Consider the following 26,491-nt stretch of genomic DNA (forward strand, 5'->3'; position numbering starts at 1 on the left):
ATCACATGTCTGTGGCCACAGCATGAAGCACAAAAATGATACGTCCACTGTTTCATTCAGAATATTTTTTTCCCTTGTTTTCCTCCTCTAAAAACGATGTGCGTGTTATGGTCAGGTGCGTGTTATAGAGCGAAAAATACGGTAGATACTTGCATGAATGAATGCTGGAGTGGTCTGGTTCACCAGCTGCATCCCCCCTCTCCCGTTCAACATAAGTGTACATATAAGAAGGTGCTATTTTGTATTATTATGTTTGACTGTATTCATCTTTTCATTGTTAATTTCTCTTAAAATTAAAACTATAAATATAAAAATTGAAAATATCAAGTGGAGACAAAATTCTAAATAGTATAAACTTTTTTCTGCTCACCTAAATACAGAATGGTTGTACTGCAACTTAGATGTGGCTTTCACAGATGGTGCATGACAGCTGAGTTGTGCACATGGGCAACAATACAAATCTGTTTCCTCACCCTGTGTGAATGTTTGAAAGTCAGAGCATTAAAAATACATTTTGATCGGTATAAGTGTACTGCAGGGGAGTTCTGTTTGTTAAATAGGAATCACCCATCGGAAGGTAGTTTCCCAAGTATTTCGTGGTATGAAATTGGGGTGGAGGGTCCTGCTGTTGACAAGATAATGTCAAAAATTCCGCTGAGGATATGTAAGCTTTGATCATGTCTAATTTAGCTTTCTCTAGTTCAGCCTTCAGTTTTTCCTCTTCCCCCCACCCCTGGCAGCCACGCACACACACCTACATGCATAACTTTGCTTATGCTGTTCTAAAATTCCCATTCTCCTGTAGGGGAGAAATGCGATCCTGCGTGGGTTGTCACCGCCCATCTCACCACTGGTTAGAAAGTATTTCTGTACCGTCATCATAACATATCAGTGTTGTGTACAACATAAAGACATAAAATACCATTAAAAACAAGACAAATAATAATTTAAGTGATTAAACTACTGGGTAATCAAAAATTTATACAACTACTGTTATAAGAACAGCCTTCAAGAGACAACTGAAAGTCAAAAGTAAGAGTGCCTGCTGAATCTCTTTTGGAAGAATGTTCCGCAGCAAATTTTATGCATATTGGATATAACTGGGGGGAAGCTGCTCATTTTGCTACACCCAAATCCCTCCCTCCTTTCTGCAAAATGCCTGCAACAGGGTGCTTTGAAGTAGCAAAGGGGGACTACTGCAGGCACTTTCACCCTCAAACTTAATTGCCTCTCCCCTCCTTTATCTCTGCCAGAATTCTGACATAATTTCAAGCCACTAATGTAAATATATCACTAATGTGAATATATGTGAACAGACAATAAAATAAATAAGACTTTTGGAGTGCATTGAAATAAAAGCAACTGTTTTGTAGCACCTCACAGGTTTATGTGTCATAAGCTTTTGTATACCCAAAGTCCATTTCATCGCAGACCTAAATTGGTAAAACATCTGATGTAATTTGTCAACATGAGACAACTCTCTTCCTCTTTTCACCTGACTTGTTCATAAATATTTGTCCTGTTTGGCTTTGTTTCATGAACCAAATTCAAAGGAGGAGGAGCGATCGGAGCATTTTTTGAGTTTTCGCATTTTTGTTGGTTTTCTTGCTTGGGGGGGGGTCAAAATTTCTTGGTTAGGAATCAGTTAGAAATAGGAAATTGTCAACTTGTTATGTGAACGCTTGCCTAACAGATTATTTCCAGGGAAAGCATTGTTTTGGTGAGCCAGACCTGCATGTACTGATTTAGATGGTCCATTGGTCAGACTCACTATAAAACAGCTTTCTATGTAAGTCTTCAGAGCAGAGCTAACAAAGAGAATCTGGCTACAAAATAAGTATCAAACGTGACAAGGAACTTGCTTAATCATAAGGGGAAAGTGGAAGGCACCACCCCAAACTGTGGAATGCCCTCCAGGAACCACTGGGGAACTAGTTTCCTGTAGCCTGAATGTGAAAAATGTTAAGTATTCTGAATGGAAAGCTGTAACATTAACTTATAAATAAGGTGGAACCACACTCCTTGAAAGACAGCAGTCAGGATCTAGAGAAGATTGAAAGTGGCTTTCTGCATTCAAGGGGGCATTGGACATTTGTTTCTCAAACTGCAGCCCTCCTTGTTGCACATCAAGCTTTGTTCCTAATATTGAGGGGACTTGCAAAAGCAGCTTGTGATACGGCATGATGGGAATAAGCTGTTTGAAGAAAAACAAGGCCAAAATCCCACTGGGTATGTGCAAGCTCTTGGGCTTGCCAGAAGCAGCTTGTTGTGTCCCCGTATATTTTGTGCAGCCATGACGAGAACTGTGCTCCAGTAGCTGTGGTAAAGCCAGCTAGTTTGCTAGCGAGGTGGTTCAGGCTTCAAATGATGTGAACTGGCTGTAGTCCATGAACAAACAACATCCAGAGGCCAAGTACTGGGTAGGGCTGGACATGTTTTTACTGAATGCAGAATAGTGGCTTCATAACAGAATACTGTTTTTCCATACTTCGTGCTGATCAGGGAGGAAAAGGAGGGGGGAAGAGCAGTGATGTGGGGAGGGGAAGGGAAGGGAACTCCAAACCAAAAGAATTTCTGTGGCATAATGCGACTAGTAGCAATTGCTGCAGGACATTCTACAAGCTATTTTTTCAGCTTCATGGGCTAGCAGTGGCATTTCAAGTGTACGGGTGGAGGAAAGCATGAAGGGCTCTTTTAAAGCATCACGTTTCTTTTCCTCTTCAACAGTTTGGTTGAAATAGTTTTTTAAAAAATACTTGAAATTAAATGCAGTTGAAGAAAACAAAAATGCACACCAAGTGAAAGCCATGCTTTGAGAGAGAGACTGCTCAACTGGAAAACTCTCATGGCAGTGTACATAATAAAATTATTAATACATAAAATCATCAAGCTGTTCACAAGTATACATAAAATAGCAACAAAATATGGATAAAATCAGAAAATCTTTTAAAAACAAATATAGATAGCTAATTGTATGTCTGGGGAGGTTTTCTGAAATACATAAGGTTTTCAGCAGGGATCTAAAACAATATAGTGAGGGTGCCTATATAGGAAGTGTCTGTAAAACAGACATTATTTTAGGTTTTGGGAGGAAGGATACTGTACTTACTTGGAAGAATGTTCTGGTAAAATCTGTTTAGCAGTCTGTATCATTTTCAGTGTGCTGGGAGTGTAAGCTTTCATGTTACAGGGAAATTCTTGTTAGGCATAAGTATTCAAAGCAATAAGAGTGGATTATAGCATCTAGATTTAAACATTTTGATACAATTTGAGAGCTTATGACATTAGGTGGTCCAGGAAAAGACCACATCATTTACACTATGGCTTTGGGGAAACCAGCATGGACACAAAACTTTGGTCTCTAAGAAGTAGGTTGTTACAAATCTAGTGTTAAGGATATGACAATCTAAATACTTTGTTTTAAATAGTACCTTGGCAACAGATTCAGTTCAAAGAAGCCATATCAATGACCGACTGGCTATGTTTTGCCCACACCTCTTAATATTTATGCAGTTGTCCTCATGTTGATGGCTTTGGGGTTTGCTGTTCTGTAGGGGGGTGTGTGTGTGTGTGTGTGTGTGTGTGTGTGTGTCTTCAAGGGGTGAACATACACATGCAGTTCAGAACTGGTCTAACTTCTCCAGTAGGTTTATATATATACAGATTGCCACAGAGAAGAAAGTGTACTTCAGTATTAAAGTTCTATGTTTAGTATTATAATAAAATTGCCTATCCTTCTAGTTACTATTCTCCCACATATTTGTAATCTCTGTTAGGAGCTGGAAGGGATAATCTGTGAAAGGCCCCTTGCCCTCTTCTTCTTTCTGCATCACCCCTTCTATCTTCCTTAGAAGAGGAACAGAGATTTGAATTTATAAGCTAGCATAGGGCCTCTGAAATTAGGCCAAGGACTGCACGAAATCATATTTAGGGTCACATGTCCACCCCCATCTATAGGACTGCTCTGAAAGTTAGCAATATGCCTCTTCCTTTTTGCATAAGATCAGCCCAAGGCAAGTGGCAATAAGGAAACACATCGTATGCTGGAAGGCTATAATAGACAGTTATGTACATCTTGTGTGTTGCACAGATCAGGTTAGATATTTAACTGAGAAAAGGTTAACTTTGCTATCGATGTCTACTCAGAAGTAAGCCCCACTGAGATCTATAGTACTTACTATCAGGGGTGGGGGTGGTAATTTTATCCTGCAGTAGGGGTTTTTTTTTTGTAAATAACTTTAATTTTAAAGAGAAAATACAGTATCAAAACACCATGCTTTTTACATGCACAAAATATTGTTTTGAAAAGAGTACAGCATAAGAAAGAAAATAAAAGAAAGAATTGTTAAAACAGAAAAACCAAAGGGTACTGATAAAAGGCGTATCATGCAATTCTTGAAAAGTAAAGCATTCTACGTTACCTTTATGTATTGCTTGCTATAAGGGGAGAGGAAAGTGGAGACAGTATCCTGTAGGATTTTATATTTAGTCATTTCAGAAAGTATACATTGTATTTTTAAGCAGCACAAGTTTACCAATACTGTTAAGTGCATATATACACATAGAATAAAAGCAAACATTAAAATCAGTAAAGGTATTTTGTTTTGCCTTGTCATCCAAGCTGCTTTAGGGTCTGTTTAAAAAGTAAATGAGCCTTTTTCCACCACTGCATATATACGTGAATCTTAATGTATTGGCGGTAAGACATGCGCTAACCTCTTCGTTGTGCACCCACCACTGTTTTATTACAGAAACACCTTAGAAAGTGACAAAGGAAACAGGAGAATAGACTTTTATCGAAAAGCTGAGGGAGAATAAATGGCAGAGGTTCTGTGCTCTTTGGCTCACTCTGGCTTAAGTAGTTACATTGAAATTGTCAATTGGAAATGAAATTGGCCACTGTTAAATTCATAGCAGTTTGAGAAACTCATGAGAGGCACGACACTTGGTTATTTATCTGCTAACATTTGTACTATATCTTCTAAGAAGCCCATACTTGATGCTTTAGTCTGGCAACAACTCTGTGAAGGTAGGCTGATGCAAGGAGGCAATGGTAACTTTCCCCTAAGTCCTCTCCATTGAGCCTTAAAAGCTGAGCAGATTCTCTGAACTAGGTTACCCTGCATCTCAGAACTTAGTTCTGTAATCATTGCACAAATGTCTCCTCTAACTTTGTGCTTGTGTATTCTTGGAATACAAATACAGTGGTGCCTCGCAAGACGAAATTAATTCGTTCCGCAAGTTTTTTCTTCTTGCGAGTTTTTCGTCTTGCGAAGCACGGTTTCTCATAGGAATGCATTGAAAATCAATTAATGCGTTCCTATGGAAACCGCTTGCCAGGCTGGCGGTGCGGAGAAGGGCTTTTCTCCCCACCGCAAGCCTTCAGGACAGGTACGGGAACAGAGGGGAAGGGGCGCAGCGCTTCTCCTCTGTTCCCGGGGCTTGCGGTGGGAGGAGGGTTTTTCCTCCCCACCGCCAACATTCAGAACAGCATTCTGAATATTGGCGGTGGGAAGGAAAACCCTCCTCCCACCGCAGGTCTTCAGGACAGCCATCCGAAGGCTGGCGCGGGGAGAAGCTCTCTCCGCCCCACCGCCAGCCTTCGGAAGGCTGCTCTGAAGGCTGGCGTTGGGAGGAGGGTTTTCCTTCCCACCGCCAGCCTTCAGAAGGCTGCCCCGAAGGCTGGCGGCGGGAGGAGAGCTCCCCGCCCCACCGCCAGCCTTCGGAAGGCTGCCCCGAAGGCTGGCGGCGGGAGGAGAGCTCCCCGCCCCACCGCCAGCCTTCGGAAAGCTGCCCCGAAGGCTGGCGGCGGGAGGAGAGCTCCCCGCCCCACCGCCAGCCTTCGGAAAGCTGCCCCGAAGGCTGGCAGTGGGAGGAGAGCTCTCTGCCCCACCGCCAGCCTTCGGAAAGCTGCCCCGAAGGCTGGCGGCGGGAGGAGAGCTCTCTGCCCCACCGCCAGCCTTCGGAAGGCTGCCCCGAAGGCTGGCGGCGGGAGGAGAGCCCTCCTCCCACCACCAGCCTTCGGAGGAGGTCCGAGGACAGTGGGGAAGACGCGCTGCGCTTCCCCGCTGTCCCGGAGATTTCCCTATGGGCTTTCGTCTTGCGAAGCAAGCCCATAGGGAAATTCGTTTTGCGAAGCGCCTCCAAAACGGAAAACCCTTTCGTCTAGCGGGTTTTCCGTCTTGCGAGGCGTTTGTCTTGCGGGGTACCACTGTATTAAGTCAATGAACAAGTGCACATTGTTAATCTGGAGAAAATGTTTTGGCAGTTCGTGAAGAAATGTCTTCCTCCTGTCCTGGAATCACAAAGACAGAAGCCATGATAGCTAGATTTGAGTATACGGTCTGTGTTTTCAAATGCATTTTTTTCCTTTGTTTACTTGCAGGTGGTGTTGGTGCTTCCTTCCAGTGCCAGTTAATCCATCAAGACCACATCTGTACTGATGACAGTGACAAGGTAACTGAATTAAATGAGTTTCCTTCAGGTATTAAAAGTGTCAATTTTATGCAATTGAAAGTCTTGTTTAGCTGAAGTTTTATAGCAAAACTGCTTGTCTCAAGAGGATGTTGGTCTTTATTACAAAGGTGTACTTTTGTGTCAGTTGTTTTGATTTTTCTATTGACACCACCCCCATGTGACGATGGGTGATAACTTGTACACAGAGAATTTATTTTCTTCCTCTCGCAAAGTAAAGCTTCTCTCATTTGGTTACTTTTGCCTTGCAAAGTATGAAGGAGTGTTGTGTGTGGGAATTTTCGGTTTCTGTTATAAATATTCCCTTTGATTCAGAAAAGGTTTGGGTCTCCTTTCCTTCACTCCCAAAACTCGCTTTGGGCCCACTCAAACACTGAGATCGCATGGGTATGTGGTTGCAATGCAGCGTCGTGGGTAAAATGTGATAAGTTGTTTGTGTAAGCTGCTTCCTATTATGTAGATTTTAACTATACTGATGCTACTCTTCAAATATGGCAAATGTGTGGTTAGCATAAACTGCTGGTATGGAGCTCTTTTCAGATTATAAGTTAATGCACACTTCTCAGATTATAGGACTAATTTCCATGGTTTTCGGAGCTTCACTAGAAGGAGAAAACAACTACAAACTATTGAATAAGTCAGTCACAGGAGAAAATTGTATGCCTCTATAAGCTCGTCGCAACTTGGAAGCAGTAGAGAGGATAAACTGCATAGGTGTCTCCCTTTCCACACCCCATGCCCTGGACCTAGGATAAGAAGGTTCTCTCACCAGCTCTTCTAGCTACTTCAGGCTATGACAGATGAAATGGTCTTGTTCTTAGTCACCTTGAATTATCTGTACAGCAAATTCTGAAGTTGAGAAGCTTCTCACTTAGAGCTGTAAATATTATTCTGTGCGTCTCTTCCACTCAACCATTCAAGGGAGAGGGGAAATGTACTTGCTTCTGAGCTAAGGACTTTAAGAGGATGTGGTAGCTACCTTCCCCCACTGCTTACCATTCAAGTTCTTCTGGTGGATAGGGAATGTGACAGTTCTCTCAGGTTGGAGCAGGGGTAGAGGTTCCAGAAGCTATGAAATCACTTCGGGGGGAAATTGAGTACTGTGGGTCCAAGGAATCTCATGACAGAACTGAAAGAGGGTTCAGATCTTAGCTTAGTGATGAATAGGGTAACTTTGAGGTGAGGGATTGCTTTCTCTGCTTTAGTTGCCCAGTTGTAAAATGAGGAAAATAGTGCATAAAGCTGGCTGCGGGGAGAGAGAGATGCATGGAAAGCACACCTGAATAATCACATACAATATAAGTACTTAAAAGAAATTACTATTTGAGAAGTGATGCTTTTGCGTTTGCACTTTTTGTGCCTTGTTTTTAAATATGCTAATATGCATTATTTCACCTTTTCCTTTTTTTAAATTTCATCTTTGGTTTTAAGAGCAGTTGAAGTAGCATTTGTCCTCCATTAGCGATGGTGGCATTTTGTTGTCTTTAGGGAGGGTGCTCAATATAGTTGTTCTCACATCACATTTTGTGTGGAAACTGGCCACAGTTAGACTAGGTTTTAGAAAGAAGAATGAATAGGAGGTACAAGTCCTGGTCATCTATTTATAAATGCTTTTTCATATCGGTATGGAATTCATTTGTTGTAAACCAGGGTCTAGAATGTAAAACACATGGCAAAAGAGTTTTGAATAACATCAGTTCTCATATTTCCACTTAAATTTATTGATTTTTCTTTCACTTGGACACTGGTGGTGGTGGGGTGTGTGTGCATAGACATCCACTGCTGATTCCATAGGAAAGATATGTGATTGCACCCACCCATGTGGTTTGGTCATGAGATAGTCACCCAGCTGCTAATGGATAAATAGATCTCTTATTGTTAGGAAGACATATAGATATGATCTGAGATCAGCAAAAAGCGAGAGTTAGGCTTTTAATGTGTGGCCTTAGGAGAATATATGTCTGAAGCATCACTGATACTCCTCAGAATCTTTTAAGAGTACCACTGATTCTTCAAGACTTTGTGCATGTTTTCTAGCTGAAATCTGCTTGGGCTTTAGGAGCCAGTATATCTGAACTTGTCTGCTGTAATAAAAAAAAGAGGTTTGAAAAACTGCTGCTTTAAGTGCATCAAGCAAAACAGGTGACAGTAAAACTTCACTTCTGAGTATTGCTTTCAGTTTCTTAGTGTGATCGTGACTTCACATGTATCATTTTTAATGTGCTATTTTAAGCGTTTTTCAGTTTGCAGCTCCCTTCTCACTTATTTTGACTAACCTTTGTTTTAAATCCAGTCATTAGTTATTTTCTATTTTGTGGCATCAACAACACAAACTTTCCTGCAGAGTGTTTTTCACTGAAAATAGTGTCTAAAGCTGAAGTGTGCCCACCCCCACCCAGCATCTTATCACTGATTCTCTTTGATTTGTGCTTCACTTCCTGGATTCTCCACAGGAAAGTGTGTTTCCTGTTAAAGAGCCGCTTACCTATCAGTTTATTTAATTAGAATTTACCATATTTCAACATCTTGCAGCTCACTAGCAACATCCCTTCAGTCGCCTTACCCATGCGAATTGTTATGTCCTGACAGGTATTATGCTAGATAAACTAGAGTTGATTAGTTGATTAAAGGCAACAGGTATAGGGCTGCTCTGGAACACAGGGGAAAAAGATGGTGATGGTGAATTTAGACTAGTGGATTTATAAAGTTAGGTGAATTCATTTGAATATATTTCTAGATTTGGAAAGCTCTGCAACATATTCTACAGATCATACAGAGGCAGAGCCTAGAAAGGCACAAATATAACTGCATTTTAAAGGCAATTCAATAACAATAGAATCTGATTTATCCTGCTTTCTTCCTCCCATTACTGTGCTAGATAACTGCTCTGCAGAATGTTCTTACTCCTGTGAAGTAAAAAAACAACAACATACAAATATTCTTTCTTTTTAGTTTCTCTTCATTTTTTCCTTATTTTGTGTTGTCTTCCAACTTTGCCCTTTAATATTTTAAGTTCTGATTTTTATAGTCACCTCTTCATCCCTATCCTTCCTATTTCCATGACAACTCTGAAGATCGTCTATTGTGGCACCTTGATTTGAGCATGCTCCAGTGAGTTTCATTGTTGTACTTTACTCTAATTCTGTGCTTTCCCCCAAATGTTTTTACTTTTTAGTTGATATTTTAGAGCCTCTTAGTAGCATGGAACTGATTGAAGGATTATTAATATTGATTTCTTGGTAAAGGGTGCCTAGTTTTAATTGTGATATTACTTGGGACCTATTTCTCTCAAGGATAGTTTGTGGTTCTGTTGTTACTTTATCAAAGTCAACCAAACTGTCCGTTTTAATTTGGATTAGTGATGCCCAGTGCTTCAAAAAAGCTCTTGGAAGACTTATTGAACTATAAGTTAATATAAGTATTGTTTGGAACTTTTCCCTGATATTTAGGAGGAAAACAGCACTATCTGGAAATTGAAATGTGTCACTGCCTAAATATTTTCCACACTTAAAATACTTTACTTTGATTCAGGAAGGAGCACAGTCAGTATGATTTAAGAAATCCTATAATCTAGCTTCCACTAGTGATAGTTTTTTCTTTTCTGCATTCTTCTGATGTATGATTCATAAAACTACAGGATAGGTTGAAGAAGAACTTTGCTAAAACGGATTTTGTGTTTTTGTTAATGTACCCCTTCAAAGCTTGCAAAGGGAGGGGAGGCTGCTTGGGGGTCTATGACAAAAGGCTTGGGAAATGAGCATCTCTCCTAACAACTGTAGCTTCCAGCACTGTGTATATTCACTTGACTTAAGAGTTCTGACATTTCAGCACAGCACAGAACTGAACTATTATTGCTCCATAAAATAACTTGGAACCTGTAAATGAAAATACTGTTGTGTGTATCTCTTTAAAATTAAATGACATTTCTGTGCCAGAGAGGCAGGTTTCATTGCTTTCTAAAAGGCAAGAAAGTTGCAAAAATGCTGTTTGGTAATGTTCCCCGGAGGTAAGACCAGATAGGAAATAATTTTATAGGGCTAGTGAAACTGCATTTTGTGTATTTTTTTACATCAGGCAGAAGTAAGTGTATATCACATATAAAAAAGAAATGTTGTCAGTGGTTGTATTATTCTGCTGTAACACACATACACTGTATTTTATTTTAAAACATTTCTCAGCTGCTGTTTTGAAGCTTAAGGTAGTTTACACAATTAAAACAAAAATGAAAATACAGAATAGACAGCAACTGGGGGGGCAGGGGGGAGAGCAAGCCAAAAGCCAAACAGAATAGATGTGCTTTACAACCCTTACTAAAGGCTAATATGGAGTGGGAGCGACACCTCTTTGGGAGAGATCATGCCTATAGCATTGGGGAAAATGTATATTGATTGCTTCTAGCTGCAACAGTTTGCATTTCATGTGCAGAAGGAAGACAAAGCAGGGACTGATTAAATGACTGAAGATGGCATGGAGAGCTATCTAAACACAGAATCCAGATTAGACAAAATCAGTGTGCCTTTAATTCATTTAGTTCACAAAATGTTTTCCAGGAAACCCTGTGATTCTTTAGAAGCTCCTAAATGAGATCAGAAATGATGAGGTGACTTAGGAGATCATTTGCCTGCCCACCATCAGTCGTGTGTGTGTGTGTGTGTGTGTGTGTGTGTGTGTGTGTCTGTTATGCCAAGCATTCAGTTGATCTTTGGTGATGCTGAGGCCTGAAAGATATGTCAGCTGAGCATGCAACCTAGAACATGCCTTAGCGGCAAACTCATTGTGTAGCGTGGACTCTGAAAGTAAAGCATTCGAAAGTAAAGCGTTGAAAAACCACAGGCACAACTTTACAGCTGAAAAATTATACAAAAAACTCCTCCTCAACATTCTTCACTGTTCCCCGACCCCAATGTATATTATCATCTTTTTATGTTTTTCCTTTTCTCTCAAAACTTCTTCTTGCTACATTCCTTTTAGAGCTAGTTATTATTTTGGTCCTGTTAGACTGAAGTAGAAAGCGTGCTTTTAAAAAAGAAAGGCCTCCCTTTCTTTAGGCAGTGTTTTGTGACTGGCTACATAATTTGTTTGGGGCTGTTCTCTTGGAAGAAGGTATTGCTTCGCTTTACCTCAGGATATGTACTCAGCAGATGCAGAGAAGAGGAAATGACAACAATATTTATTATTGGCATCTCTTATTTGCTTGCTATCTATGAAATGTGAGAGAGATTTAAAAAAAAAAGGTTCAGGAGAAAAATAATGTTTTCAAATTGTTTATGATTATATAGAGTTTTTCCTAATTAAGTCTTTTTTCTGTCTGCTGCATTTTCATTACTGAAGTTAGCCAAATTCAGCAACACCCCAGCAAGAAATACCTTGAGGTGTACATGTGTGGAAGAGTGATAAGTTTTTTTTATTTCTTTATAATGGTGTAGCATCAGAAACAGGGAAAATGTGAGTGCTCCTCATGTGAATGTCATAGGCACTGATCAATAGGTGCCTGTAATACTAGTGCAATAGTAATAAAATACCTTTGTCACGCGGGTGGCGCTGTGGGTAAAAGCCTCAGCGCCTAGGGCTTGCCGATCGAAAGGTCGGCGGTTCGAATCCCCGCGGCGGGGTGCGCTCCCGTTGTTAGGTCCCAGCGCCTGCCAACCTAGCAGTTCGAAAGCACCCCCGGGTGCAAGTAGATAAATAGGTACCGCTTACCAGCGGGAAGGTAAACGGCGTTCCGTGTGCTGCGCTGGCTCACCAGATGCAGCTTTGTCACGCTGGCCACGTGACCCGGAAGTGTCTCCGGACAGTGCTGGCCCCCGGCCTATAGATGTGAGATGGGCGCACAAACCCCAGAGTCTGTCAAGACTGGCCCGCTCGGGCAGGGGTACCTTTACCTTTACCTTTTACCTTTGTCACAGATTTGCACTTGATAGGGCAAGTACAAATTTACCAATGAAACTGCTTGCTGACATGGCGTAATGTGTGCATGCACACATGTGCCTGCCTACCTGGTAATCATCCACATCTGGAACAATCCTAAATATTTCTGAATAAATTATGAAAAATTACCAGTGGAACACGCTCCCATGCACTAGGTTGGTGTTTAATCAAGAGGAAAACTTCCCTGGCTTTTTCACACCATTGCCACAGTGCAGCAACGTCTGCTCTGATCTTCTTGACTTCTGGTCTTTCCCAGTCTATGCTATCCACTACAACTTATTTCCACCTGAACTAATATAGCTGCTTGTGGTTCCCATGGTGACTGGCAGTAGCATTAGATAATGCCATGTTCTGTTGCAGCTGCCAACAAAAGCCAGGCTCCTATCCTGGTATTTTTGGCTTGCTCTCTGCTCTAGTGCTGGCTGCTATTATGAGGTATGCTTTGTGCCACATGTTTCAGCCGTTACATAAAACGTCCCAATTTTTTTAGGCATATTAAAATTGCTACTGTAATTTTTGACTACTTGTGTACCAGGTTTTCTCTTGTAGAATTACGGCAGCAATTTTGATGTCCCTTTGACTTGAGTAAGTTGGTGGGGCAAAGAAGTATTTGTGTGTTTGTACATTTTCAATGCACAATCTTCTATGGTTCATGGCTGGTAAAAGAGGTGGCCTCTCTTTTGGCAGGGAGGTGTTTTTGTCAACTGCAAGGGCTCTGCTGCCATGGAGGCTTTGGCTTTGCCCATACATGTGGAAGGCTACTGCTGGCAACAGGAAGTGTGGGCAGGCAACCAAAAGCGTACCTAGGCTCCTTTGCATCCTTGGCAAAGAGCTGTATTGGCACCTCTGAAGCCAGGAGAGACCATGGACAAAAAACAAAAAAAGGTGGTTTTTTTGTCTATTGCACTCCACCAGTGACTTCCTCTGTGGGCATTGGGGTTGGCTCCGCTCTGCTCCGCCTCCCTCTTCTCCTCCATTGGTCTATCTCCGCTCTGCTCCGCCTCCCTCTCCTCCTCCATTATTCTATCTGCCTTCCTGCCTTCCTGTGGCAGCCCATGCCAGTAGCCAGATTCCTCTGCTGAGGTGCCTGGAAGAGCCTGCGTTCCTTGCCTGGCCACTCAGAGAAGCAGAGGAGTGGCCCCAGAACACACAGATGGGGGAGTCCTAGCCACTCCGAGCCAGAGTAGAAAGGCACAATTTATGTTCCTGCCTGGGCCCTTAGTGGGGGCCAACCTAACCAATCCCTACGTACGCTCCTGCCAAAGCCCCATGGATCCATGAAGCTGGAAAAGAAAGAAAGAAAGAAAGAAGGAAAGAAAGAAAGAAAGAAAGAAAGAAAGAAAGAAAGAAAGATCAGAGCAACCACCACCCACCATTTTTTGCCCTCACTGGTGTGAGCCAGAAGGGCTTGGGATGTTGTGGTGGATCTGCTGCTCTGCCTCTCCCCAGTCCCAATTATGGTTGTTATCAAAACATATAATTTCAAAACTCTGTGGTCTTAGTTGAAGATACAATATATATGATTCTTGGTTTGTTTTGGGGAGCAATGTTGAACAAATCTGTTATTTTGTAATGTTTGAGTGCTCGGTCTTTTGACCTATGTTATATCTATATACATTTTCATTCTATTAAAATCAAGTGAAACATCCAAGCCTTTAAGGCAAATTGGGCAACTTGCTTTCAAAAAATCTATCCCCTTTCAACTCCCCCATTGTGCGGTGGTGGTGGTGTTTGCACTTCACTGCTTCCGATCTGTCATCAGCCTTGTATCCTCATGAGTTTTGTATTGGTGTTTTGTATCTCTTGGAGGGGGCAGCCACAGCCACCACTACTTATTTGCATAAAATAATGTCACTGTGAAAATTGCTGATTAAAAATTGCTGATTAATTAGCCTTGAGGTTGAGCTTTAAAAATGCAGCTGGGAAGCAAATACAGCAGCCAAAGTACTTAAAAAAAATAGATAGGCATACTATTGTCAGCCAAAGTGATTGGCTGATCCTAGCTCAGTGGAGGAAAGTATTGCAGGAAGGGAAATGGAAAAGTACCATATTTTTCACTCTATAACACGCACCCGACCATAACACACACGTAGTTTTTAGAGGAGGAAAATCCGTAGGCATGCCACCCGTAGGCATTCCCTCCATAACACGCACAGACATTTCCCCTTACTTTTTAGGAGGAAAAAAGTGAGTGTTGTGGTGCAAAAAATACGGTATATTTCTCTTCTCTTCAGTCTGACTCCTCTCTTTTTATAAGACCCTGCATGAAAGTGGCCTTCCTAACGATTCCCCAAAGCTCAAATGGGACCAGCGCAGATAGTTGGGCCTGGTGAGCACTCGGTGCATTGTATATTTTGATGTTAGCCGTCCTGAGCCTGGCCCTGGCCAGGGAGGGCGGGGTATAAAGTGTGTGTGTGTGTGTGTGTGTGTGTGTGTGTATAATTATTCTCCTGTGATTTTACTAGTACCCTCATTTTTGGAGTCAAATGTGGCTGTGTTGAATTATTATTTTTTCAATTGGCCATTTATATGTATATTTAATTTAGTAGCACAATGGCAATGGCTCCCAGTTGGTTTGACAGCACTTACATCTCACACCAGGTCTTGGGCACCACTCAAGCTGAAATCCAGGTTGTTGCCCCTCAGGTCAGTACCAGGACCGCTGTTCTAGGGCTCAGTCACTTAAGATACCTAGAAATTTTTATCTCTTTGTCAGTGTTGGAACACATATCCCTGCAGGAACTGATTTCTTTCCGCAGGGCTGTAAGACAGAGTTGTTCCGACTGGCCTTTGGCTTGGAGCCAATTTGATACCCTCCCCCTCTTTCTTTTTCCTTTTTCCTTTCTCCTCCTGTGATGAGGCTGCATTTTAATATTTTAATGTTTCAGTATTTTAATGTTGTATTTTAATCTTGTTTTTAAGTTGTATTCATTCAACTTGTTTTTATTATTGCTTGTTAGCCACCCTGAGCCCGGCCTTGGCTGGGGAGGGCAGTGTATAAATAAAAATTATTATAATTATTATTATATGTAGCCAGTCCATGTGAAGCTAGTTAAAGCCAGTCTGTGATCATGTACCACAACCCTTGGCTTGCTGTATTTGAATGAACCTTAAAGCTTGTTGGAATCGCTATTGGCCGTATTACCCTAGTGTCTTTCTGATGCACCTACCCAACAAGGGAAAGTCTCTTTCTAATAACTTTTTGAAAGGGGAAAAAATCGCTTTGGGAATCTTTGCCTGTCAAAATATGGTGCTAGGCTTAGCAACAGTTGCTAATCTAGGTCTACCCAATGAGGAAATAAATTCTGAAATTGGCCTGCCACATCTTGATAGTAATTACTGTACTATAAAAGCAGATGGGTTTTTTGCCTTCCCATTAAGACAGTTTGCCCTATGTTTATTTAATCGGTTACCTAATCAGATTGGTAGGATGTTCTGGTGTTTTGAAGCGTGAGGCAAGTTTTTTGGGGCTAAACAGAGCTGGGGGTTTGCTCTCTTGAATTCTGGATTTATCACTTTAAGCAGCTCTCATTGTCGCACTGTCAAGGTCTCTCTTTCTCTTCCCCCCTCTTTTCATATTTACTGTAAAGACTGAGAATTACCGTGTACTACTGCACTATAGCCTTTTTAAAATTCAGTTTTTGAGACTTAAGGCAGAGTTTACTGCTCCCTCTGCTTAGATTTCAACCCTCGCCTCTTAAGGCAAAAGGTTCATGTTTCCAGTCAGCCGCCTCCTGCCTGCTCAGAAAACAGCCCAGGAAGGAAGCAGCCCTCGTCCGTCTTCCAGCAGCTGTTAACTCAAAGCTACATTGCTGGCAAATAGAAGGGGAAGAAATGGAGGCAATGAGAGATTTTACTTTCTTGGGCTCCATGATCACTGAGGATGGTGACAGCAGCCACGAAATTAAAAGACACCTGCTTCTTGGGAGAAAAGCAATGACAAACCTAGACAGCATCTTAAAAAGCAGAGACATCACCTTGCCAACAAAGGTCTGTATAGTAAAAGCCATGGTTTTCCCAGTAGTGATGTATGGAAGTGAGAGCTGGACCATAAAGAAGGCTGATTGCCAAAGAATTGATGCTTTTGAATTGTGGTGCTGGAGGAGACTCTTGAGAGTCTCATGGGCTGCAAGAAGATCAGACCTCTCCATTCTTAAGGAAATCAGCCCTGGGTGCTCACTGGAAGGACAGATCGTGAAGCTGAGGCTCCAAGACTTTGGCCACCTCATGAGAAGAGAAGACTCCCTGGAAAAGACCCTGATGTTGGGGAAGATGGAGGACAGAAGGAGAAGGGGACGACAGAGGACGAGATGGTGGGACAGTGTTCTCGAAGCTACCAGCATGAGTTTGACCAAACTGCGGGAGGCAGTGGAAGACAGGAGTGCCTGGCGTGCTCTGGTCCAGGGGGTCACGAAGAGTCGGACACGACCAAACGACAACAACAACATACTGCTGTCGACGTGGGGGCTCCATCTGGAAGAAGGGGGACTGCTGTACTCGCAGCCCAAGCAGAAAGTGGGCCCAGCAGGGAACTGGTGCGAGGAAGCGGCAGCTGCAAATTGAAACTAAAAAGCGGCCTCGGCTCCGCCTCCCTTAAAGGAAAGAGCCGATACAGGAAGGGCTGTTCTGTAAGCACGTGCGCAGGCGCCGCAAAAAAACCAACTTGTTTTTTTTATTTACATACAGCGCGTGCGTGTCGTCGCTGGCTGCGTCATCGCGTTGACGTAAAGCAGACCTACCCTGTGCGGTGGTCTCCGCGTAACTGAGCTAAAACAAAGGAAGACGCGGGCGGGCGGGGGGGGGAGAGAGGGGCAAAAGGAGGCGGAGCCCGAGGGCTCGCGGGCGGGCTGGGCAGCTTGGCAACCGCGATTGGTAAGCCGGGAAGTCAATTCAGGTGACGTCACTGTATCCCTGCTGGCCGAATGGTAGGTGGAGGGGTTCCAGAGGGAGGGGGCGGGGCTGGAGCATCATGGAGCGCGGCGGCGGAGGTGGCGGCGGCGGCGGCGGGAGGGGACGGCTCCGGGAGTGCTGGCGGCGGCGGCGGCCGGGTCCTCCCTGCTTGTGATGGGCGGATGGAGTCCCGCTGATTATCCCGGAAGCCATTGCAGGGGGCGGAGGAGAAGGAGGTGGTGCTGGTGTGGAGGGAAGCCCGGGCCTGCTGCTGCTGCTGCCAGCGGTGGCCGCCGCCGCCCCCAGACCGGAGGAGTTTCCTGCTGGCTCCGCTCAGGTACCTGTGCCTGCGTGGGGAGAGCGAGAAATCTGGGATGGGTTTATCTCTCTCCCCTCCCGCCCCCAGTTCGGCTCCATTCCACCAGGATCTGCCCTTCCTGGCTTACAGGCGGATCCGGGAAGGGATGATACGCTCTTTTCCGAAACAATCCCGGCTGGGGGGAGCTGTCTGCAAGACGCTGCTAACCTCTGAGGGGCTTTCCCGCCCGATGCACGGGTGGGCGGCTGACACGTTTACCGATAGGTAAATTAGCAAAAGGAAGGAACAGCAAAAATGGGACGCGCTGGATCCAAAATTGCACTATGAATAAAGGGCGGCAGGACCCACTGAAAGCAGTGGCCCCAAATGGCTGTGGGGAGGGGTGTGTGCTTGCTTTGATCCCCCACACACACCCCACTTTCCCGAGTGGAAAACGAGTCTTGCCCCTTGTGTCTCCTACCCAACTATCAACAACCCTCTATTGTGCATTGTTATGTGTTTGCAGAGGGCATATTGATTTTTAAATGAAACACCCTATCCGTTTGCCTTTACTTTAATTTATATATTATTTAAAATGTAAATGAGCAGAGTGTTTTATAGGGCAATTTAATCAGCACACCCCCTTCCGTGCCCTATGGAACTTGTCATCTGCTCAAGCAGGGGAGGAGAAGGCAAGGAAAACTGCGCTGTTGTGCTTACCTTTTAGTTGTAGGTGACTTCTGAGAGAGAAGAGAATGGCTTCTAAGTGCTTAGAAGCTAACCCAGTAATCTTTCTTTCTTTCTTTGGAACAGATTTCCTATAAATTGACCAAATATAGATAATCGTGTTACTAAAAGAGTTTGTACAAAGGAGCATGGCAAACTAAGCCACAGTGGCCACATATGGGGTAGTGTAGTAAATCATTAGAATCGGTATTTGCTAGTGCTGAATGACGCTTATAATATAGCTGCAAAACATTTTTCCTAGTATTGTGTCACAAGAGATTTTGTTAGTTCTGTAGGGATATCCTTTTATATAAATGAGTTTATTCTAATTACTGTTATATCCTCCATTCTTTACTCCATCCCCCAAAGTTGTTGCTGCTATTTTCAAGTGCTTTGAGAATAAACATGTAAAGAATTCAGTGTGGTGAGATGTTTTTTGTGAAAAACTTGGGATTAATGCACCCTTCACATTTGTTAACTTGTTCTACCTTTTTTAGTAGCAGTTTTAGTCCAGGTACAAAAAGCATTTATATGTTGTTCTTCTGAAATAGGTGGAGTGGACAGAGAAAACATTGGGAGAGGAAAAAGTGTTCAGTGAAGAATGAAAAGAAAGGTTGGTGTGACAGCAGTGTAAGGAATTGTATGACAGTGTCTACATGGATTATTGAAAAGCTATACAATTTCTTTAATTGCATACTTAGCAGTTTTCCTGAAGACACATTGCATACTTGTGTAAAATTAGTCCACTTGTTTCCATAGTTGTGCATGATTAGTGTAGATAGTACTTGTAGGGCAGATCTGGGGGTTTACATTTTGGTAAACAGAACTGTTTGCCATTCTTTCAAGAATGGTGTCAGTGTGAGTTGTGCAGTTTCTCTTACATCGTATGATTAATAAAATACTTCAAAATTACCGTACCTTTGTTGGGAGAGAGGCGGGGGGGGGGGGCTATGGCCCTGTTAATTCTCCTTGATATCTCAGTTGCTTTCAATACTTTTGAGCATGGCATTCTTCTGGAGTGGTTGTCCAAATTAGGTGTGGGCAGCACCACTCTTTGTTGTTCCATTTCTGTTTGGATGGTCATTCTCCAAAAGTGGTGCTTGGGGAATATTTTTTGGCCCCATGGAACCTTCAGTGTGGGGTTTTGCAGTGTTTGATTTTACTCCTATGCTGTTCAACATCTACATGAAACCGCTGAGCGAGGATCATCTGGACTTTTGGGAGTGCATTGTCAGCAATGTGCTGATGACACACAACTCTCCCTTTTCTTTTGCATGCGCAGGTGTGGCAGTGGATGTGCTAGGTTGATACCTTGCCTCAGTAAGGGGCGGGATGAGAGCCAATAATCTGAAGCTTAATCCAGACACAACTGACGCACTGTTAGTGCGTGGTTCCCTAGACTGGATGGGTGGGGTATAATCTGGATAGCATTGCGTGCTCTCTGAAGGAGGAGCAGGTACCTAGCTTGGAGGTACTTTTGGCTCAATTACTGTCGCTTGAGACTGAAGTGCTTTCAGTGATGTGGAATGCCTTTCATAAGCTTGTCTGGTGGCCCAGGTGAGCCCTCATTTGGACAGGGACAGCCTAACTTCTGTTGTCTACACTCTGGTAACTTCAAGTTTAGACTATTGCAATGTGTTACATATATACACTAAGTCTATACACTTATATATACTTTACCTTTTACCTATACACTAGGTCACTCTTTGAAGGATATTGTGGGCCATTGTGAGAAAAATGGTTGCTTTTCTGTTCTGTATGCATTATTTTGTTGTTTAAAATGCATACACTCAAGTTCTTGCACCTGAAAAGAAATTCTAAATGAGTGGAAATAAAAGTGTACACTAAATATGTGTACATAAATATATATTTGTGAGGAAGAGAGCTTATTTGAGAGGCATAATAACTTTAGATATCCAGAACTCTCTTTAAAAGCTTATGAACTGCTGAACCTATAAAAAAGTATTTGTTGTATCCAATGGTTTACTGTCCCCTCTGCGGTCTTCCCATCCCATCCCCCTCTGTCTGGAGCCTCATGCAAGACATACCTGTGCAAATTTGACCAATTCCTCCTCCTCCCCTTCATGACTAAAGCCATTCTGTTCAGAGGAGTCCTCAGAGAGGAGGGGAGAGAAAGATTGGTTCTGTGAGGAGTCTTCCATTCACACAATTGTTGGATACAACTCCGTGTAATTAAGAACATGTTGGGATTTTAACTAAAACATTTTTTTTCCTGTACTTGGGGATGTATAACCACCTCCAACAAATATTTTTGTACATTCATTTTTGAACCACTACTACTTGTTTGGGGTATCTTCATTTGTGAAAAACGTAATTCAAAACAACCTGGCACCCATGTCAGATCTGTGCAGTTCACATATATCCTGATAACTGCCTGCCCTATATACATCTGGAGATCAGGAAACTAGCTATTTGAAGAGTTTGACTCCTATTGTATTTATCCAATAGTATAACAGAATAAGAGGCTGTAGTCAGTGAAGTCCTGTGAGTGTAAGAACACCTCTCTTTTCTTTGTGTGGCCTTGCACATACCATCAAATCTGTTCTGGGGGTTCCCCAACCCTCCAGAGCAGGGATGTTGTTTTTTGGAGGGCACACAAGGAGATGGAGAGGAGGTACTGTTATGCAGGTACTTTGTTGGATGCAGTATTATATTTTTCACTCAATTTGAGTTGTACAGATTGACGAACTACAGTAAATTATTGGAGGGATGTTTTCTTGCACTGTTCTTGCATTTGAAAACAAAAACTGTATCTCCTGAAATGTTTTTATTTTCTCACGCTTCCCAATCACAACTGTTTCATAAACAAATAAAATACGTTAGATATGCCAGAATGATATATATCTGGAGACTGGTTGAGTAACACATAACCTTTAAGCTATGAAAGAACTCCTAGGTGGCCAACTTTAATTGCATTTAGACAAGCCCCAGCCAGAGGAAAACATAAAATTGAATGTGTAAATTAGAGTGATCATACCATTCTGTTGCTGAAGCTTAAGACATCTTGCCAGAGAGATCTAACCAATGATCAATACCATAAAATGTGAGCTTTTCTAGCGCCATATCTCCTGTATTTCTAAGATGAAATCACTTTAGGGAAGAAACTGACTGGTGCCTAATGTGTTTTGTAGCAGCCTTAATCTGATATCTAAAGTTGACAGTTTATTTAAAGTTTGATTTAAAAATAAATAAATAGATAAAAAATTATTTAAATTGCTAAGGAAAATCAATTTTCTAGTGATTTGCCATGTCCTGAACAAGGTTGCTATAAGTACTGGTTTGCAGCTAAATCGAGTTCCAAAAACAACGTAGAAGTATAATCCAAAATCTTTTGAACATATAGTCCATGTACCTTTGAAGAATTACCTTATTTGAGACATTTTGAAGTCATACAAGGACACTACACAAGATGCCTTACTGTAATATTTCAAATAGGATTGCCACGTAAGGAAGATCTAAGACAGCACGAGCATCTGGACCAAAAATAATTCTTAAGCAAATGCTGCAGCTGCATATATTGTCACAAGTATTCTGGCTCTAAGGATTGCTGTTGATAATAAAGTTGGAAGAAGGTCCTTGTGGCCCACTAAATCTCAGCATATAACCAAGGTGGTTCTGTTTTATGGTTTCCCCTCACATAGGAAATCTGAATTAGACCAATTGGGGGGCGGGAATAGAGATGGAACAATTGCTTGTTTATGTTACTGATTTAAAAGTATTTAATGATGAAATGTTTGGGCTACATGGGGCTGCCTTTTTAAAGGTAGCCTGGCAACCAATTGGTTCCAACATACAAAATCACCAGTTGCTAGTAGGGGCAAAGAGGTTTGATGCATGTTATAAAAATTCTGCATCAGTTACATTGGTTGCCAATACTTTTCCAAAATTAATTTTAAATTGCTTATGCTACCCTTTTAAAGTCCCCAAAGGCCTAGAAACAGTGTACAAAGACCAACTGCACACACATGAACTTACCCAGACTGAGCTTCAGACGCCCTGCTGTCTGTTCCATAGCTAGTGGCATGGTGAAAGAGAGACAACCTTTTAATTGGTGACTACGCTATGAAAGTCTTTTCCCCAGGCGCTCCATCAAGCTCTCTTCCTCTCTTTAGGTACATGTTTATATTCTGAAACACCACTATGGGGTGCTTTTATGTTGATTTTATACCTAGTCCTGCTGTTTTTAAATTTTGTGTTTATATTTCTGAAATATTAATTGTTCTTACTTTAACAAATAATTGATGATAAAATTGCTGCTTTGGAAACATACAAAAAGGTTGTAAAGCCTGCAAATTATTTAGATGTGTGACTCTCATATGTGGTCTAAATTGCAAAATATTCTATTTGGGCCTATGGTGTGCAAAAATGGATGTTCTGAACCTGCACTAATCCACCATTCCATAGAGGTATCATTTCATATATGCTGCTATTTATATGGATTCCAGAGATTTTAAAAACCTTTTGCAATAAATTGAACATGTAGGTTAATACAGCATAATCTGCATAAAATTGTAACTTGTATTGATCTTTATTCTTGCAATCAGTAATTTCTTGATCAGATCTAATTTGGCTTCTGAGAAGTTCTGCTTTCTAGTGTAAAAGAGACAGCTTTTCTGAGTTTTATGGTGGTATTTTGAGTAATCCCAGTTCCTAAATATGCAGAATTTCTAGTTTAATATTTGGTGCACCTTCTTAGGTAACGTACTAGAGAAAAAGAAATAGAAAGAATTATGTTTAAGGTTTTTCCAGTACCGGTAGTAAGGAGGTAATACCTGGCACAGAATGAAAACATGACAATTTGGTGGCTGAAGAAAGAGTTGCTTTATCTCCTGTCTTCCTGCTACTTTTTTCTCCTCCTTGTATGTGTCTTGCATGCATGTACACACACACACACACACACATACTTTTTATAATATTTTGGCATATGGTGGCTGTTTTTCATACAATGATAGAGGTGGGCCACATTTTTAGAAGTCAGTAGTATATAGGGATAGATGCTTCAATGGGTAGCTGGGAGAAAGCTGAAGATAGTGCGTGTGGTGTAGCATTTATGCCACAAAGCATTGCATAATTGCCATATTTTTCTGTTAATAAAGCAAGCATTGTGTTTTTTAATTATTACAATGTGTAATCATTAATAACTAAAATGTAATAAAATGTGTAGAATCAAAATATTCACAAATAAGATGGATTTCATCAAGGGGTAGGGTGCCTCACAAGGGAAGCAAGAGTGCATTTTTGCTCCAGCGTCTTTTCTGGTGATGCAATTATTTGTGTATATTAAGTCTTCATGGAGAAAGTTGTTGACCTAGAGCACTTACTGTGCCATTACTAACTCAATATTAGTTTGAGTAAGCATTGTGTTCACACCAGTGTTCGGAAATGACTTGGGGGAGGAGGGTAGATAGCGTGTGCAGTTCTGGTTGAAAATATTGCACTCTAAAGACTAATTTCTTTTTGGCTTGACAGTATTGAAGATCTTTAATAGGGGGCTGCAGCCATAGAAGGAAGGCATTGTTTGTGTCCTTGTACGGAGTAGGGAAGCACAACCAAGGGCATAAGTAGGACTGGATTGTTTGACTTTCATAGCATCTGCTGCACTTTCAGGCAGTTGGGTGACCCAAGAGGGGAGCTCCAGCCTGGAGAGCAAGAGAGACAACAGTCAAGTACCACCCAGCTGTTCTGGTCCACAGTGATTTGTTCCCTTCATAAATATTGTATCTTTTAAAAACTTTAGCTGTTTAAATACATGGGTTTTAATGGCGCGGGACATGGGCTTGAGGTGGGTTTATTAATGCTTGATGTTTGGAATGGGTCAGATTTTATTTTGTATCAAAGCAGATTTTAAGTTGGGGGGGAGCTTGGTTTAGAAGCAAGTGAAATTCTTGAATTCCTTTCTGTTACTGCAAATGAAGTGTTACCACTGGGGTGTTCCAAATTTTGTCCTGAATTGGAGACTTTGATTTAGAATTAAAGTGGTTGCAGTGTGCCCATCAACCCCAAAAGCCATCGGCATCCAGCACTTAATACACAATAGCATGGAGTGTGTAGATGCCCTAAATCTGGTAATTTGCAGTGAGTTTATTGTATATAATCATAAAAGAAACTTTGGTAAAACTAATCTTACTATTTTTCAATCTAGGTTTTTCCCATGGTTGAATTTAAGCTTTGTTGTTAATAGTATGATAGGTTGTGAGGAACTGATTATTGGAAATATATCAGTGCCTCCAGACAGAGCTAGCATAAATTAAATGATGAAGTGCCTCACTTCCGATGGGAATGGTTTGTGCACATTCTTTGCTGAATGCTAAGGGGTTTTTTTTTAATACAGATTTTAATTTGGATATCTCTTCTTACAAAGAAATTCATATGAATGTGGTGATAATGTCAGTGCTTGTACAGTGAATGTCTGGTGTTGCTGCAATTTTAAGCAAATTTTCCTAGGAGCAGGTCCCACTGAACTTGGGTATAATACATAATATTGTGTTATACATGAGCTATAAGATTTACTATTTCATGGTCTTGCAACTTTGAGAAAGTAACTTAGAAGAAATTTGTTTTTAAAATGAGGAACTTTGTGATCAAGATGGCACGAGTCTTGGGCAATCTGTGTATTTCTTAGCCCTTCTGCCTTCACCAAACATCTCTCCACTCTTGTGTCAAAACCTCCTGATGCTTGTTAGTCCCCATTACCATTTTTGCAGTCTTGTCATCACTTGAGGGGGGTCTCACAAAGCCAATATGTGAAAAACGAGGGGGAAAGTTGTGGACCCAAGTGCTGATTTGCACGTAACAGGATGCCAGCATTCTGCTTTCTTTCCTTCTGGCACAACAGAGGGGTTGGCATTGATTTGAGAAGTGTGCACCAGGATACTTGTTCCCAGAAAGCCAAAGTTTGTTTAATTGTAGCTTTCTGTTAATTTGTGAACAGCTCAGTTTTGACACCTAGACAGTATGAACCACAGAGCTGGAAATTCGTGGGCAACCAGGAACTTGAAATAGTATCTGAGCTGTGCCAGTAGAGGACTGTTTCCAATAGCATATATGGAACTTGAGCATTTTCTCATGCTTTGATAAAGTAAACTGAAATCAGTAGTCACCCAGCTTATCAAATTTGCAGTATGGGACTCTATGCTTGCCCACCTCTAGATAGATAGATCAGTGTTTCCCAAACGTTTTTGGGCAACGGCACACCTGTTTACCGGAAAAAAATCTCGCGGCACACCACCATTAAAGCCCCGCCCCGTGACGTCAGCGCACAGCGTCACGCCGGGAGGGACGCACAAAAGTGAAAGTTTTTTCCCTCCCCCTTGCCGGGGTGGGAGGAGGCAGCAGAGCGAGGGACTCAGGGACGGCGGCAGCTGAGGCGGCCACCCCTCGACGCCGTCCCAAAAGCCGCCAAAAAGCCCTAAAAAAAGAGGAGCAGCACAAAAAACACACCACACACGGGGGGCGTGTTCTAATTTGCTTCTAACTCCGGGTTAGAGCGCAGCACGTGGAGGATGGGTGGGGAAAGAGAGAGGAGGCGCACTGATAGAACGCCAGGCACGGGGGCCGCCAGGGAGAGCCAGCGCACGCCCCACCCCGGACGCTTGCGGCCACCGCCATCCCTCCCTCCCAGGGAAGGCGGGATTAGAGCAAGCGCCCGGGCAGCAAGAAGCGCGCGCGCGCCGGCCCTGCCCTGGATCCCTCAGAACCGCCAGTCTCTGGGAAAGTGGGCGTGGCTTCAGAACTCTCAGGCAGCAGCACCCGCCGCCCGGCAAGGCTTCCCATTGGGAGGCGCGAATGCTTTAGTGGGTGGGGATTGGTGCAAATATAGGCAGGGCGGGCTGAGAGGAGGAGCCGCCGCCGAGGAGCAGCGACACCAGCAGCGTTTCCTCTCCCCCCTCCCCTCCCGTGTCAACAAGCGGGGTGCCTGCGCCGGGGGTTTGCGCGTCAGGCAGGCAGCCAGGCAGGCAGACGGCGAGAGCCCCGCGCTGGGCGGCCGCTGCTCGCCGCCGCCGCCCCGCGTCTCGCCGCCCGACTCGCCCGCCTCCCTCCCACGGCACACCAGGCAACGTCTGGCGGCACACTAGTGTGCCGCGGAACACCGGTTGGGAAACACTGAGATAGATAGATAGATAGATAGATAGATAGATAGATAGATAGATAGAT

At 42.6% G+C, this 26,491-nt stretch overlaps 1 protein-coding gene across 6 annotated transcripts in view; it reads left to right on the forward strand.

The window, feature by feature from the left end:
• The window catches only part of RNF38 (ring finger protein 38), an 82,975-nt gene that overhangs the window by 38,673 nt on the left and 17,811 nt on the right, over nt 1-26,491 (forward strand). The window contains exons 1-2 of one of the 6 annotated variants that reach the window (XM_082204848.1): nt 17,224-17,327; nt 18,868-18,929. In XM_082204848.1, the coding sequence (XP_082060974.1) occupies nt 18,918-18,929 (12 nt within the window). In that variant the 5' untranslated portion in view covers nt 17,224-17,327; nt 18,868-18,917. Of the gene's footprint in view, nt 1-6,385; nt 6,457-17,215; nt 17,328-17,406; nt 17,630-18,867; nt 18,930-26,491 lie in introns of those variants that run through there. The other 5 variants (XM_082204849.1, XM_082204847.1, XM_082204850.1 and 2 more) reach the window with 5 other exon arrangements.

This window comes from Podarcis vaucheri (genome assembly GCF_965113315.1).
Source record: "Podarcis vaucheri genome assembly, chromosome: 17".
NCBI lineage: Eukaryota > Metazoa > Chordata > Lepidosauria > Squamata > Lacertidae > Podarcis > Podarcis vaucheri.